We start from the raw sequence: 14,876 nt of genomic DNA, 5'->3' as shown, positions 1-14,876 counted from the left end.
TCGATCGCCACACTTTATTCTTACCAAGGTTCGTCGATCGCCGCACTTTACTTTGACCAAGGTTCGTCGATTGCCACACCTTGATCTATCCAAGGTTTGTCGATCGCCACACTTTATTCTTACCAAGGTTCGTCGATCGCCACACTCTACTCTTGCCAAGCTGTACCAAAATTTGAAAAAGTTGTCTCAAATTTTCTGTAAACAATTTTGTAACTTCCGAAACAACTTTGAATTTAAAGTAGCAGAAAATATATGAACTGCAGGACATATCTATCCTAACATTTTGTTAACATCACATGGCAGCTACCCACCAAAACAAAAAATTTGCAATACATTATTACAATACTATTTTATGGTTAAAACCAATTTTCCGTAAACAGTTGCAATGTCCAAAGCAAATAAACCCAATTAAATGATGATAATCCATATTTAAGGGTATCTAGAGTGAATAAATTGTTTTGAAATAAGTTATTATAAGTCTTAACACAAGTCAAATCACAAATCAGGCCTTTCAAATCAAATAATTTTTTGTAATCACAAGAAGGGTGTTTCTGATGTTACACAATGGTGGTTGCACAAATTCTTGGTGATCAGCAGTGTCTGATTCATTGAATGAATATTCATCCACATGATGAGTGAAGAGATCGCCATGTTGTTTTCTAGCGCCAACTTGATGATTTTCAGAAGATACATCATCAAGACTCAATTGTGATATATCCATACCATCAATAGACAAATCGTCCTGACTGAGTGAAGTCGAGGGAGCAAATTTTTGCTTTTTCTTGGGAGTACTTGCAGCAATACATACTGGTGCTTCTGCTAGGTCTACATCATGCAGACTTAGTTGCAATATATCTTGTAGTAACTCTGAGTCTGAGTCAGACTCATAAATACTGCCTGAATGAAAATCCATGTCATCGATAGACAGATCATGAATATGATTAATCCCTGCTGCTGTAGCCATGTTAGAGTCTTAGACTTGTTATATCTGACAATATAATGATTATTTTCAATCATGATATGATTGATTGATATTCACAGAGATTAGTTTGTATAGTTTTTTAATGCAGTGAATGACTCCTGTCAGTAGGCCTATAATGTAGACTTACTGCTTACTACATGCTCTACGGAAAATACTTCCACTATCCACCTCCCTGCGAGTGAGTGGATGTATGTAAATCCTGTGGCAGGGGCATTATGACATTACGAACCCCACCACTATAGCACAGCAGTCAATGTAATCTACCCCAGTTTTGTTTCTCTCGTTAAAACTTTGAGAGAGCTACTACTATTACACAGGCATCAATGGGAATCTGATGGGGTCTCACTACCCCACTTTCAATTCTCTCCTTAAACAATTGAGTGAGAGATTAAGATATTGCATTGCAGCTGGACTCTTCATCATCTTACGTAATACTAGTGTAAACAAACTCTTACTGGGGTCTGCCTGAAAGGAAATGAGAAGTAGGAAATAAGTATTTTACTTGTTTTAAGATATTTTCATGTCCTGAAGTCACTAATAATTTAGATGAAGACCAAAATGAAAGTTCGAACGAAGCAAAATGACCCATAATTGGCAATATAACAACAATTTTAACTCTGGCAGCGAACCCCTGCATGTGTCTTTCTCCCTTCTCCCTTCCTTTCCCCTTGTATCATGCTTATCTCTCTCTCGCTATCACCTCATCAAGGTCTCGGTGGGGGTGGATTACAGCGCTATAGTGTTTACTTAGGGCTTATCACAATCTCAGCTCTAGTACAAGTAGAAATGTCAAATCGGGGTTTGAATTTTAAACGACGAGTTTTTGTCATGACAGATAAACTTTGTTATGTTTATTGTCAAGGGTTTGGAGTTATACAATAATAAATCCATGTTTTGAGGAGGGAACTTTGTAGGTTTGTTTGTTCATAGACTTAAAACATATGTTGTAAGTCTATGGTTTGATAAATAGAGGTCAAGGAATTTAGGAAATGTTAGTTTTGAGCTCACTCTTATTTCCACCTACCATTTGAAATCAATTCATGAATGAAATTATATGCTCTTCCAAAGAATAGAATTACAGCTTTTCTAAATCTAAATAAAAAAAAATGTATCAATTTGAAATAAGAACCTGCAGACTGTGAATGTGCATTTCCATTAATTGAGACTTTTTTTATAAATAAAATACATGATTTATGCAGAAGCAAGCAAATCAGAAATATCAAGTATAGTCACGAAATCCTAATTAAAATTTAAGCTCGAGGCCTCAAAATAAAATGAACCTTGAACCTTGAACCTTGAATATGAAGAAGCAAGGATAGACTTTATTAAGAGTATTTATTATCTCCAAACTTTGGAGACTCGAATCGGTCACATCATACGAACTTCCACATATGTAAAACACAAGATGAAGAGAGAGCCAGCTAGAAAGAGGGCCTTGATCCAATGGTGATCAAAACTGAACTCCTCTCTACAAAGCCAGAACCTCTCATAATTTATACAGAAGGATACAAAATGGATATGAGGGTAGGTTACATTGTGTCAAAGGGACAAAGACAAGTTCCCTCTCACAGTCATTTAGCTAACACATGTAATCTGTTCTGGGAAAGGGGGTTTTGGTTATTGGGAGAAAGACAGGAAGTCTTTTGTTTTGGAGGTTTGGGGGCTCTTATCGAGTGTATACAATTTGGGGTTTATTTGGCTAGAATAAGTGATTATATAAACAAATGTCTTGGAAGGAGGTCTGGTATTTCGCAGGGTGGGTCTTATCTGTATATAGGGGCATATACTGAGTGATATTACATATTATTACCAAGGAGTGTAGACTTGTACTACCATTACATAACAATATAAAGGAATTGGTGTGCACCTAAACTTGGACTACAATTTAAAAAGGATACATCATTCTGGATAATCACCATTCGTTCATCATTTTTTTCCTGGGCCTTGATAACTGCATAAATAAGGTGAGAATACTTCTTCTAAGGTATTGATATTTGCTCACTCAATGCAATTAAAGTATATAGATTATTATTAATGCATGCCATATTTCAGCATGAATATTTGTGTTTAACATCTATAATGTACAATAGCCTATTATATGTGTGTCATAAGTGTTATAAATGATTTAAAGATGTATGTGCTCCATTGTTATGATTGTAATTTTGCAAATAACCTTGTATGTAGATAACATGATCGAAACTAAAAAGGTACAAAAAGTTTGAAGTTGAAGACTATTAGGCCAAATAGGAATTATTCATGAATCAGTTCCACAAAAAGTATGATGATGCGCCCAGCACCAATTCTGCTTGCATCAGAAAGAAAGGGGGAAAAAAAATTGTTATTGTCTTGGTTTGTAGAATAATCTCATTTTGCATATCATTCTTGACATGTTTGAACTAGTTTATATAAAATTACTAACCAATAAGTTTTTTTCCATTGCAGCTTCACCTGAGGAATGGAAAAACTGTTGTCCAAGGAGACTGGGTGGCTGTGTTTTATTCAGGCAGCAGATTTCCCCCATTGGACAAGTTTCGCACCTGGACAATGTAAATGGTATTGCCTCTTTCCGATTTCTGAAAGGGCGGATCAGGCTTTCCAAGACAGATGTTCAGGACGTGGAGGATCAGTTTATCATTTGCACCCTTCGTGTACAGTACGTGCATGAAAAGGATGAATTTTTTACACACCCTCTTATAAAGGACAAAGTAGAAATTGCTAAACAAATGTATAGTGAATTTCATATGTGACTCCCTTTCCTCAAACCCACATAAAGTGGCCAGATATATGTGCTATGAGCCAAAATGTGTGAATTGTAGTAGGCTTGTTGCATTTTGAGGTACGATGATTACTAAGGACACATATTCCTTGGATCAAAAGAAAAAAAATTCATCCAAACTCTGTATCTATGCAAATTAGGTCTAACTTCCATAATTTATGCAAATTTATTCTTTGTAATAGGATATTCCATTACAATGGGTTCTTTATTGACACATTTAAAAGAGAACATATTTTTTGGATCAAAAGATTTGTTTTGTTAAGCTCTGTTTATATGCAAATTAGGCCTAATTTGCATAATTTATTCAAATGTATCAAAGGCATCGTTTAACAATGTTAAATCTGAGATGCACGGCCCTACGTGTTATCAGTGTCTGTGATATTGTGTAATATTGAAGCCCTAAAAAAAAATCGCGCTTCAAAATGATCAAGAAGTGCCTCAAAAAAGTTTTTAAAAATCAGTGACCGGTTTTACCATACCTGTTTTCCCCAACAGACTGTAGTGTTATTTTCAAATCATAAATATCTTAATAATCAGACAGGCGATCGGCTTCATGGGGTTCCTGACTTACCTAAAGGTTTATAATTATCATTGCAGCATGAGCTAACTCCAGGATTTTGTTTCAGAATCTAAAACAAAGTTACCGGATCCCTTTAATGGAAATGGAAAATCTATTACAATGGTGTTTTTATCAAGATATTGGAATTTACATGTTCCTTGGATCAAAAGAAGAAAATTCAGCCAGAGACACTCTGTATGTATGCAAATAGGCAAATTAGGCTTTATTTTGTGAGATAATGAGAAACTGAGTGTAAGACTTGAAAATGTCTACAATTTTAATGACAGACATCAAATGCATAATTTTGTATGAAAAATGGTTGAAACCAATGCTTTTTAGAGAGCACCCTCTTTTGTTTGAATGGGTCTTTTTGAAATAATGATGGGCCTTTTACGAAGTCACTATTTTCTTTACCTTTCGAGTTTGGTGGTGTTGAACTTATTTGTTTGTAATGTTATTGTGCATGTTTTGGATACTATAGCTCGGCCTTGCCAAAACTATACCACCCCTTTAATGTGATCAGTGTAAAGGCATATCTTTTCAATGCTACACATTGATGATTTAGGGAGTAGAGAGAAATTAATGAACAGATGGATTTGTGATGTAACCAGTTGATTTTTCAACAAAATTAATATGTCGAACAGATAGGGTGCCCTTTCCAATGAAAACGATACCAAGAATAGTCCTTTTGGTCGTGTAGTTTTGCATTAGTGCTCTTAGAGTGACACCATGTCAGGTTCCCTTTTTTTGTCAATTTTTACCAAGTCAGTGCGCCTTAGCGTCGAACAATGAGCAATACGTATGCCATTGTTAGTGTGCATTCAGCTGTGTGCCAATAATGGGCATAGTTGCTCGATGATATGATGACAGGAACTGCGATTTATCAGGAAGTGACTTGGTAAAAATGGCAAAAGTGGGAACCTGACATGGTCTTACTTAAGACGTCCTACAACAAAAACTACTCGTCCAAAATTACTGTTCTTGGTATCATTTCTCATCTGAACGGACATTCTATCCGGTGGACACAATCATTTTGTTACTTTATTTTGGAAAGTACCCCATTGCATTGTTGTTGTTGTTGTTGTTGTTGATTTTTTTTTGGGGGGGGGGGCTCCCTGTTTATACTTAAACCGTTGTTATCAGAGCTAGTTTAAAAGTTGTTTCAAAGTAATTTGTAATGAGTGTAACAATGACAATTTTGTTTTCCTTCTATTTTTTTTTATATATATAGATAATGTTTAAATATCTGCATTATTGAAATGATCTTTGAATTTATCAATTATTTCTATAACTAGAATATTCATGTTCCTATGATAATATTTTGAAATACATAAGTCTTCCATATGTATTCATTTAATTCAAATAGTAATACAGACCTTTCACTCTGTAATAACAAGCATTTTCACTTTCTTAAACCCATGTTACATTAACCCATTTATGAGTGGTCCCCAAAATGTCCTAAACAGGGGAACATGGACTGCAATTGATTACCAGCACTTGCAAGAGTAATAATAAAGTGAATATCATATATATATTTTGAATAAAAACTACTATGTTGTTTCAAAGATTTGATTATGATTGATATACATTGTTCTGTATGAGATAAGTGTGACATTCAACAAACCTTAGACAGATCAAGGTATGGCAATTGTATACCTCTGAAAGAGTAAAGTGTGGCGATCGACGAACCTTGGTAACAATATGGTGTGGAGATCGACGAACCTTTGAAAGAGTAAAGTGTGGCAATCGACGAACCTTAGTAAGAGTATGGTGTGGCGATCGACAAACATTGGAAAGAGTAAAGTGTGGCGATCGACGAACCTTAGTAAGAGTATGGTGTGGGGATCGACAAACATTGGAAAGAGTAAAGTGTGGCGATCGACGAACCTTAGTAAGAGTAAAGTGTGGCAATCGATAAACCTTTGACAGATCAAGGTGTGGCAATCGACAAACCATGGACAGATCAAGGTGTGGCAATCGACAAACCTTGGACAGATCAAGGTGGTGCAATCGACAAACCTTGGAAAGAGTAAAGTGTGGCAAACGACGAACGTTGGTAATAATAAAGTGTGGCGATCGACGAACCTTGGTAATAATAAAGTGTGGCGATTGACGAACCTTGGAAAGAGTAAAGTGTGGCGATCGATGAGCCGTGGAAAGAGTAAAGTGCGGCGATCGACAAACCTTGGAAAGCTTAAAGTGTGGCGATCAACGAACCTTGGTCAAAGTAAAGTGCGGCGATCGACAAACCTTGGAATGAGTAAAGTGTGGCGATCGACGAACCTTGGTCAAAGTAAAGTGTGGCGATCGAAAAACCTTGGACAGATCAAGGTGTGGCAATCGACGAACCTTGGTCAAAGTAAAGTGTGGCGATTGACAAACCTTGGACAGATCAAGGTGTGGCAATCGACGAACCTTGGTCAAAGTAAAGTGCGGCGATCGACGAACGTTGGTAAGAATAAAGTGTGGCAATCGACAAACCTTGTACAGATCAAGGTGTGACAATTGACGAACCTTTGCTGGATACATGCAAGAAAATTGTTCTATAACGACAAAGGTAAGGACCATTATTTCCTGTTACCCAAGAAATTTGGTTCTATTTGAGTGAAAAATTAATATTTTAGACCATCATGAATTACATGAAACGGTCCATTTTTTTAGACTTTTTTGGAAAGTCTACTTTTTTTTTGGAATGGGTTCTTTCCTTATAACTATCTACACTAAATCAAATTTCTTCGACTCCACAAATATCAACCTTTCTGGTCCTTCATAGAAATATTCAGTGAAGAGAAAGCATTCATGCACCCAAAATGTAACTTTTTTTTCTCCAGAAAATCTTGTGTATCATCAGAATTCAACCAATATCAAGTTCATAAATATGTATCATATTTTATCAGAACTTGTACCTTTATCCACTGGCTTACCAGTCTGAAAATAGAATTTACTTGGTAATAAAATGGAACTTTCCAAACGGACTCAAAGACATTGGAGCTGTTATCATGGCAGGGATGTCTACCCATGACCAGATGTACATGCCATACAAAAGATGAATACTTACCAGGTTTTTTGTTCTTCTTTCCTCTCATTTTCTTCTGGTAGCTGCTCTTCTTGGTCTCCTTTGTCTTGCTTGTCTTCTTCTCCTCCTGACCATCCTCTCCAGTTTCCATCTTCTCTCCCTTGTCATCGTTGTCATCATCATCATCGTCGTCAGAGTCAAGAGGCTCAGTCTGCAGGCACGTCCTGATGAGAGAGGCGACCCTCTCCGTCTCCTCTCGTCTGATGCAGTACACTATGATCGACTTCAGCTTGCGGAACCTCTCCCCCTTCAGCAGTTCGATCAAAGCCTACACGTAGTCAAGAGAATTGATGTTATGATTACTTGATCAAAAAGAAGTTTGAATTTTTTCTTCTCATAAACATTGATATCAAGATACATACACTAAACATTTTCCAAATTCAGAATAATAACAATAATAATAGTTCAGTTCTCGTATAGCGCATAATACGTTATGAAATAACATCTCTATGCACTTCCAAAGAGCTTTGGACTTTATTACCCTAGTTTTAGCTCCGGTATCCTTATCAGCGCACAGTGCATTTCAAGGAATAATCCTACCAGGTACTCATTTACCTCAAATCTAGATCAATGTCTTGCCAAAGGACATTAGTGCCGCGGCGGGACTCGAACCGCGGACCTTGTGATCGACAGTCCGGTGACGTATCCACTCAGTATCCACACAGAATAACATATATATCCATTACTATACGAGATGGCACAATTATTTTTATTGGAATGTTGAATGTTGTTTTAAAACTTCACAATAAAAACCAATCACTCAAAAAATGCTCAAAAAGATATTTTGTATATTTTCTGAATAAGAAATACCAACGCAGAATACATCAACTTCCACATTGTTTGTTTGACGATTTGGCATACTCTTCATCAAATGAAAAAATAAAAATGAAAGATATATTACAATATTTACCCTTTCTCTGTCTAGATCCTTGGAGGCAGACAGCTGCAGGTTGCTGGGCACCGAGCATCCCCTGATGACCGCTCCTGGTTGGTCAGCTATGCCCAAGTGGTGGGCCACACTGTCAGAGGTGGTCTTAGTGGCTGTAGCGGTCAACGCCAAGATGCAGTGGACACCAAGTCTCTCCTTCAAAACCTACCATTTTAGATTGAAACAAATAATGTACAAATGAAGTGGTGAACATGTTTCGACTGTGAGGTGGTATAAAGAAATGGAAAGCACTTCTCATATGAATGGAGTGTGAAAGGAAATCTGTGTCACCACTTTACCACATGTACTCGAAGAATAAGACACCCAGGGCCCCATTTCACAAAACTTGTCATCAGTGACAAATGACAGTTCTTGTTATAAGCTACTGAAATCCTTGCTTCTGATTGGTTATCAGCAGATTTGCCACTGATTGTTGTCATTTGTCATCGAAAAAAATGCTTTGTGAAACGGGTCCCAGGTTTTCCTCACAAGGAGATGCGAGTTGGTTTAGCAGTACGTTTACTTGGTCGGTTCTCTGTCTTCGCCTACAACTGGCTCAGGCGGACCTCAGTTCAAAACTGAGTCAAACCTTTCGGATAGTGACGTTAAAAGTCGGTTTCCAGACACAAATAATCATATCTGATTGATAAATGTCTGTAAAAACCTAATTGCACATCATACACAGACACACACACACGTCTTCTACCTCTAATATTTCTTATCATGTCGAACAGAAACTGCAAAAAAAGCTTGAATACACTTCAACACCTAAAATGTAGTTGTGAAGTTAAAATATTGCAATAGATATCATTTAGGAAAGGGAATCGATATTCAGCACTATAAAAGGGATTACACTGAAATTTCAAAAAAAGTAGGAAAATTAAAATTCGCATACTCTACTTACAAATAAAGATGGGGTTTGTTTACATCAAAGGAGGAATCTGATTCAGGTACACACAATTATCTCCCTGAAAACATCACAAAACATAAAATTGTAAATATTGGTAAAGTAAACCTGACGGCAATATGGAACTTCATGTCATTAAAAAATAGGAGAATTAATGTCACTATGAAGTTGCTGTTACCTTGCACAGCATCAGGTATGAGGGCCTGAAGTTGTGACTCCACTCTGAGATGCAATGAGCTTCATCCACGCAGGCAAAGGCTATAGGTGGCATCTTGGAGGGGTGGGGCAGGCAGTTTGTACCCCCTCCTACCACTGCTTCCGGTGACACCAGGAGGATCTGCACCTTCCCTGCCTCAATCTCTGCATGGACCTGGAAAAGAAGGGTTTTAAATTCATCACTGTGACTGGGTTTAAGAGAGCTCTAAAGGCATCGTTTAACAATGTTAAATCTGAGATGCATTGCCCTACGTGTTATCAGTGTCTGTGATATGGTATAATATTGAAGCCCTAAAAAATTGAGCCTCAAAATGATCACGAAGTTTCTCAAAAAAGACTGTATAAAAACGTTAGGAAAACAAATGTTTAAATATCTTGATAATCAGACAGGTTATCGACTTGTAAAAGTCATGGGGTTCCTGACTGAACTAAAGGTTTATAATTATCATTGCAGCATGAGCTAAATCCAGGATTTTGTTTCAGAAACTGAGACAAAGTTACCCAATCCCTTTAACTTCATCAATGTCAAACAGTGACTGTGTTTAAGTGTGTCTAAGAGAGCTTTAATATAAGACTGCCTCACTTTTGAAACATTCCATTTTGTAAGACTTACATCAACAAACAGTAAAATTATCTTAGAAATCTTCTGACACTGCCACTCTCTCTATACATCCAATTTTGCAAGATCTACATTCACTCAGGCCTCTTCAGTAAAATGAGTTGATGTTTTCATCTAAACAATTGATGCTTACAATTTCAATGGAAACATTAAGTAAAAAACTACATCACCTTTATCATCATAACACCTAGATTGCTATCAAAATATTGAGGTTAGTCCAATATATTCATCAATCATGTCATATTCATAAAAACAGATTTGAAGGAATACTAAAATTTACTTGCAAGTACCATTTTACTTCCAATTCAGGCAAATCATCCTCAATAATATGACCATCAATACATTCATCAAGTAAACTACAACTATGCATAAGTTGCAGGTAAGGACATATTGAACAAGAAATATACTCTCATGAATATTATTTTTAATTATGTGCAATATATAAATGTTACGTTAAAAAGATTGTCAATGGTTCTATTTTGTACCCACATACTTTGTTTTTTTAAATTCAAGTGGTTGCTGAGATTATTTTTAAAGTATGATTGTGTTAGCAAAGAAAATAATACTAAGCTGGAAGAATTGTGAATATACTTAATTTTTAGCCTATGTTATGTTTAACTCAATCATTGAGTAGTTAATGTAAATATTTATTGAAATTATGGAAATAAAAACCTCGCTTGAGGATAAGAGAAGAAAAAGAAATTATTCATTTAAAGTGTTACAAAGGGGGAAATCCCTTTATAGCCCAATAACGCTGGAGCCCCTAAATGAAGATTACCTTTTCTCTCTGTGGTTTGCTCATGTGACTGTGCAGCCTGGCGCCCTTGAGGAAGTGAGGGAGCCCTACGACTTGATCTTCCATGAGTGATACGAGCGGAGAGATGACCAGGGTGATGGCCGGGCTGCGCTTGTTGTACATGTAGGCTGGCAGCTGGTAGCATAGGGATTTCCCTGCTCCGGTTGATAGTACTACCAGGGTGGAGAGGCCTGGGAGGGGATGATCGAGATGATCAAATAAATTAAGTTGTTGAATGAAATTAGTTGTTGAAAGTTACACTTAAAAGTTACACTTAAAAGTTACACCATCTCAACAAGCTATCAACTGAATCATTGCCTGGAGATGCTTTAGAATAACCTACCACTAGACATAACAAAAGCCTCATCTGTTGCTGTCTTTAAGTTTTCAGAAGCTTTTGATTTTTGTTTTGATTGTGTGTTTAAAGTAGCACTGTTGGGAGTTTTTTTCTTCTTCATCACAGTGCAGTAGAGTGTATTTGTATAGTATAAATTGATCTAATTATATCATCATCCTCACCACCACCACCACCACTGTTGAGTTTTGTTTTCATCAGTGCAGTAGAGTGTATTTGTATAGTAGCTGGGCTATATAAATTGATCTAATTATATCATCATCCTCATCCTCATCATCATCATCATCACCCCTATCACCACCATCACCCCCACAACCACTACTACTACCACCACCACCACCACCACCACCACCACCACCACCACCACCATCATCATCATCAATCATCTCTTACCTGATAATATTCTCATGACAGCTTCCTCCTGGCCAGGTCTGAAGGTATCATAGCCCATCTTCTTGAAATCAGAGAACACTGCCTTGGGTGTTGCTAAGATTTTAACCAAAGAAACATAAACCCAATAACTCAGATATTTTAATCAAAATCATTGCTCCAATAAAATATATTACATAGATTTGCAATATTTCAATGTGTTGTTTTTATTTTGTCAGTCTTTGTTTCAAACGACTTGAGGGGTTATATAAAGACAAGAGAAGCAGATCAAGGATCGTTTGAGAAGAATCTTGCAAGTATAATGTATGTAAAGATATAAATTTGGAAATAAAATTAGACCAATTGGCAGAATGATGACATACAATGTGGGTCTTCTTGTTAGCACTTTCAAACATCACCTACAAAGCATTAAAGGTAATAACAAGTTTTGGTATTGGGTCATGAGTTTGGCTCAAATGAGCATATGCGATCCTACAATATTCAGTGATCGTTGTCACGGTTGAAATCGAGTCTAAAGTTATGAAGAGTTGTAAATAATAAACTTTTCATGTTGTATAGCTCCCTCTCAAGGTCAAGGTATTAAATAAGCTGTAAAACAATGTTTCTAGACTAAAATCGACCGATTAGCTTTTCTCGTTTGGAAACTATATACCACAGCTACATATTCTGAGATTTTCATGATCGCAACTACCATCGTAAGGTCGTAGGCTCTATTTGAAATTCATCAAAATTTACCGGGAGCACCGGTAAATTGTTATATTTATTTTTTCTTGAAAGCAGAAGTGTTTTAGGGACTAAATTTTCTAGTGCTTATAATACATCCACAGGGGCATCAAAATATATCGAAATTGTAAAGAATCACTATCCACCCAATATTCAAAATTTCCCAAAACTTTGTATTACCTTTAAAAAAGATATAAGAATGAAAAGGAAGATACATGTCAAATACAGTGGTATTTAACTAGGTTTAAAATAACAATCATGTAGTCGTAGGATGAGGCAACTACATGCATATCCATTCCTCAAGTTCCTGAGGGTGTTTCACAAAGATCCTAATTTTAACTTATCTCTAAGTTGGACTTAACAATTATGGAAAGCCGTTAGCATCTTTGAAAATATTTTGTAAAAGTTATTTTAAAAGGCATCGAAAGTTTATTCAAATAATTCATATTTTCTATTATCAAGGATCTTTTCATGTTCTTGATGTAGAATTTATGAAAAGTCTAAAATACTTGATTTTTTGCTTTTGAATATATTCTATATGGCTTCAAATGGCTCTCCATAATGTTTAAATCCAACTTAGAGTTAAGTTGGACTTAGGATCTTTGTGAAACACCCCCTGGTCTCCCAATCCTTACCATCTGGAATGCCTTCTTCTGTAGGCTCATACAAAGGATCAATGGAACGAGAAGCGATTGGATTCTCGTAGACGGGAGTGGCAATGCTGAGAGGTTCAAACTTGTCTCCTCTTCCTTCATCCGCAAGGTTACCTGTGACAAGCAAAAAAAACAATGACCATTTTTTTTAGCAAAGTGGCATTTTTAGCACTTCTCACCTCATAGCCCACATCTCGAGTATCAGTCAACTGGGTTACTTACCTTATTAGAAATAAATTGTAAAATCTTAGATCAGATCAATGCAAAAAAGGGATGTATGATCTTCAGCAAATAAATAAATCCAATATTAAAAATGGAAAATACCTGGACCATACAGCATCAGACATTAACAACAACAAAATTACAGCACAAACTTTAGGCATTCTGATGTGAGAGGAATTAGGGTAATGCATCCATTACAAATATGATTTTTCACCATTTTTCCACACAGGAGAATACGCAACCTGGAACTCAACATTTGATCCTGATGAACGAATGCTAGGAAAACTACTTGACTATATTGCATTCCATAGAAATACTATGCACTTGTTGTTTGTATAATAAGTTATGCCTCGAAACACAAGTCCTATCAAGTTTCAAGACTGGGTCTTTTTTCAAAAAAATTATCTATAACAGCTGCAATGGTTCTACTACAAATTTGCTCATAAGAGCCTCATAGCCAATCACAAAATCATGATTTCTTTTTTAAAGTAGCTTATATCACTTATCAAGAGGGGCAGACCAACTAGGTCATGGACTGACAACATCATGCAGTGTAGAGGTATGTCATTCCAGGAGCTAAATAGAACAGCTGGAGACAGTAAGCTATGGAGAACCCGTGTCCCAAGGTGTAGCCCCAGCAGCCTACAAGCTATGAGGACATCACTTATTGGATTTGTTTTTACTACAAGTTTTATGAAACAAGGACCTCGTGTGGACTGCATCGCCATCACTTGGTAATAACCTGGTTGACCTACCTGGTTGAGGCTTGGCACCCGCTGCAGCAAGTGCAGCTTCCTCAAGGGTTGGTAGAGGACCCATCACAGTCTCCGGATCCTCAGACTCATCTTCACACTTCTTCTTTATAGAGCCTTGTCCTGTGGTTTAGAATTCAAAGGACAAAGTAAAATATCATACCGTTGAACAGTTCAAAAAGTAAACATATTGCTTTCAATCAAATCGATGAGATGATATCATATCTACAACAAAACAATCTTTGTGTCCCAGAATCAATCAAAATTGTTTTTAAATGTTGATATGAAATGTTTCATGCACCCCTCCCCCCCCCCCCCCAATTTTAATCTACAATGTTAATTAGAAATCAAATAAATCAACTTTACATGTTACTCCTCTAAAGTCTTATCGTAAGTCAAAGTAAACATATGTTCAAAATAACCTGCCAATGATTCATATTACACTGTAATCCCCAGTGCACACTACACAATCCTCCTGCAATCCGATTTTTGAAGAAATGGCAAATACATTAGTAATGGAAATGTAAACAAATATCAACTTCCCGATTTAGTTTCTAAATGATGATAAAAATACTAACGACCTAAATGTTAGTGCACTTACATGTAAGTCTTATAGTCAGAATTAAAGCCAGATCAGCTTCAAATTGTAGACCATTGGACACATGGTCAGATGTCACTACAATTCTGAGCAGATTTAGCTTCACCTTCCCCAAAGAAGATTCAAATCCCTTGAAATTTAGATTTTACAAATCATATGACTATTCCCTATTCAGATCCTCGAACATTAAGATTTCAAAAGTTTGAATGTTCTTCCAAACTCTGATCATAGACGGATGATGTAGTGTGCGATGGGCTTCATACCGTACAGGTACATCAACCTCTAACTTGCAAAAATGTTCAAAATAGCAAATTCGAGTTCAAA

At 36.5% G+C, this 14,876-nt stretch overlaps 1 protein-coding gene and 1 long non-coding RNA gene across 2 annotated transcripts in view; one reads left to right on the top strand and one right to left on the bottom strand.

The window, feature by feature from the left end:
* LOC574701 (ATP-dependent DNA helicase Q4) overlaps positions 1–14,876 on the bottom strand; it is a 28,326-nt gene that overhangs the window by 7,889 nt on the left and 5,561 nt on the right. The window contains exons 7-13 of the mRNA XM_030975597.1: positions 13,958–14,077; positions 12,963–13,094; positions 11,608–11,700; positions 10,842–11,050; positions 9,407–9,598; positions 8,304–8,486; positions 7,376–7,661 (exon numbers count right to left, since the gene is read on the bottom strand). Of these exons, the coding sequence (XP_030831457.1) occupies positions 7,376–7,661; positions 8,304–8,486; positions 9,407–9,598; positions 10,842–11,050; positions 11,608–11,700; positions 12,963–13,094; positions 13,958–14,077 (1,215 nt within the window). The remainder of the gene's footprint in view (positions 1–7,375; positions 7,662–8,303; positions 8,487–9,406; positions 9,599–10,841; positions 11,051–11,607; positions 11,701–12,962; positions 13,095–13,957; positions 14,078–14,876) is intronic.
* Positions 2,680–3,858, top strand: LOC115920205. Its single transcript, XR_004062250.1, has 2 exons — positions 2,680–2,946; positions 3,425–3,858. It is a non-coding gene; the product is annotated as an uncharacterized LOC115920205 (long non-coding RNA).

Source organism: Strongylocentrotus purpuratus, unplaced genomic scaffold, assembly GCF_000002235.5.
Source record: "Strongylocentrotus purpuratus isolate Spur 01 unplaced genomic scaffold, Spur_5.0 spur5_scaffold_8, whole genome shotgun sequence".
Lineage (NCBI taxonomy): Eukaryota > Metazoa > Echinodermata > Echinoidea > Camarodonta > Strongylocentrotidae > Strongylocentrotus > Strongylocentrotus purpuratus.
Note: the sequence above shows the minus strand (reverse complement) of the source record. Positions and strands in the feature narration are given on the sequence as shown.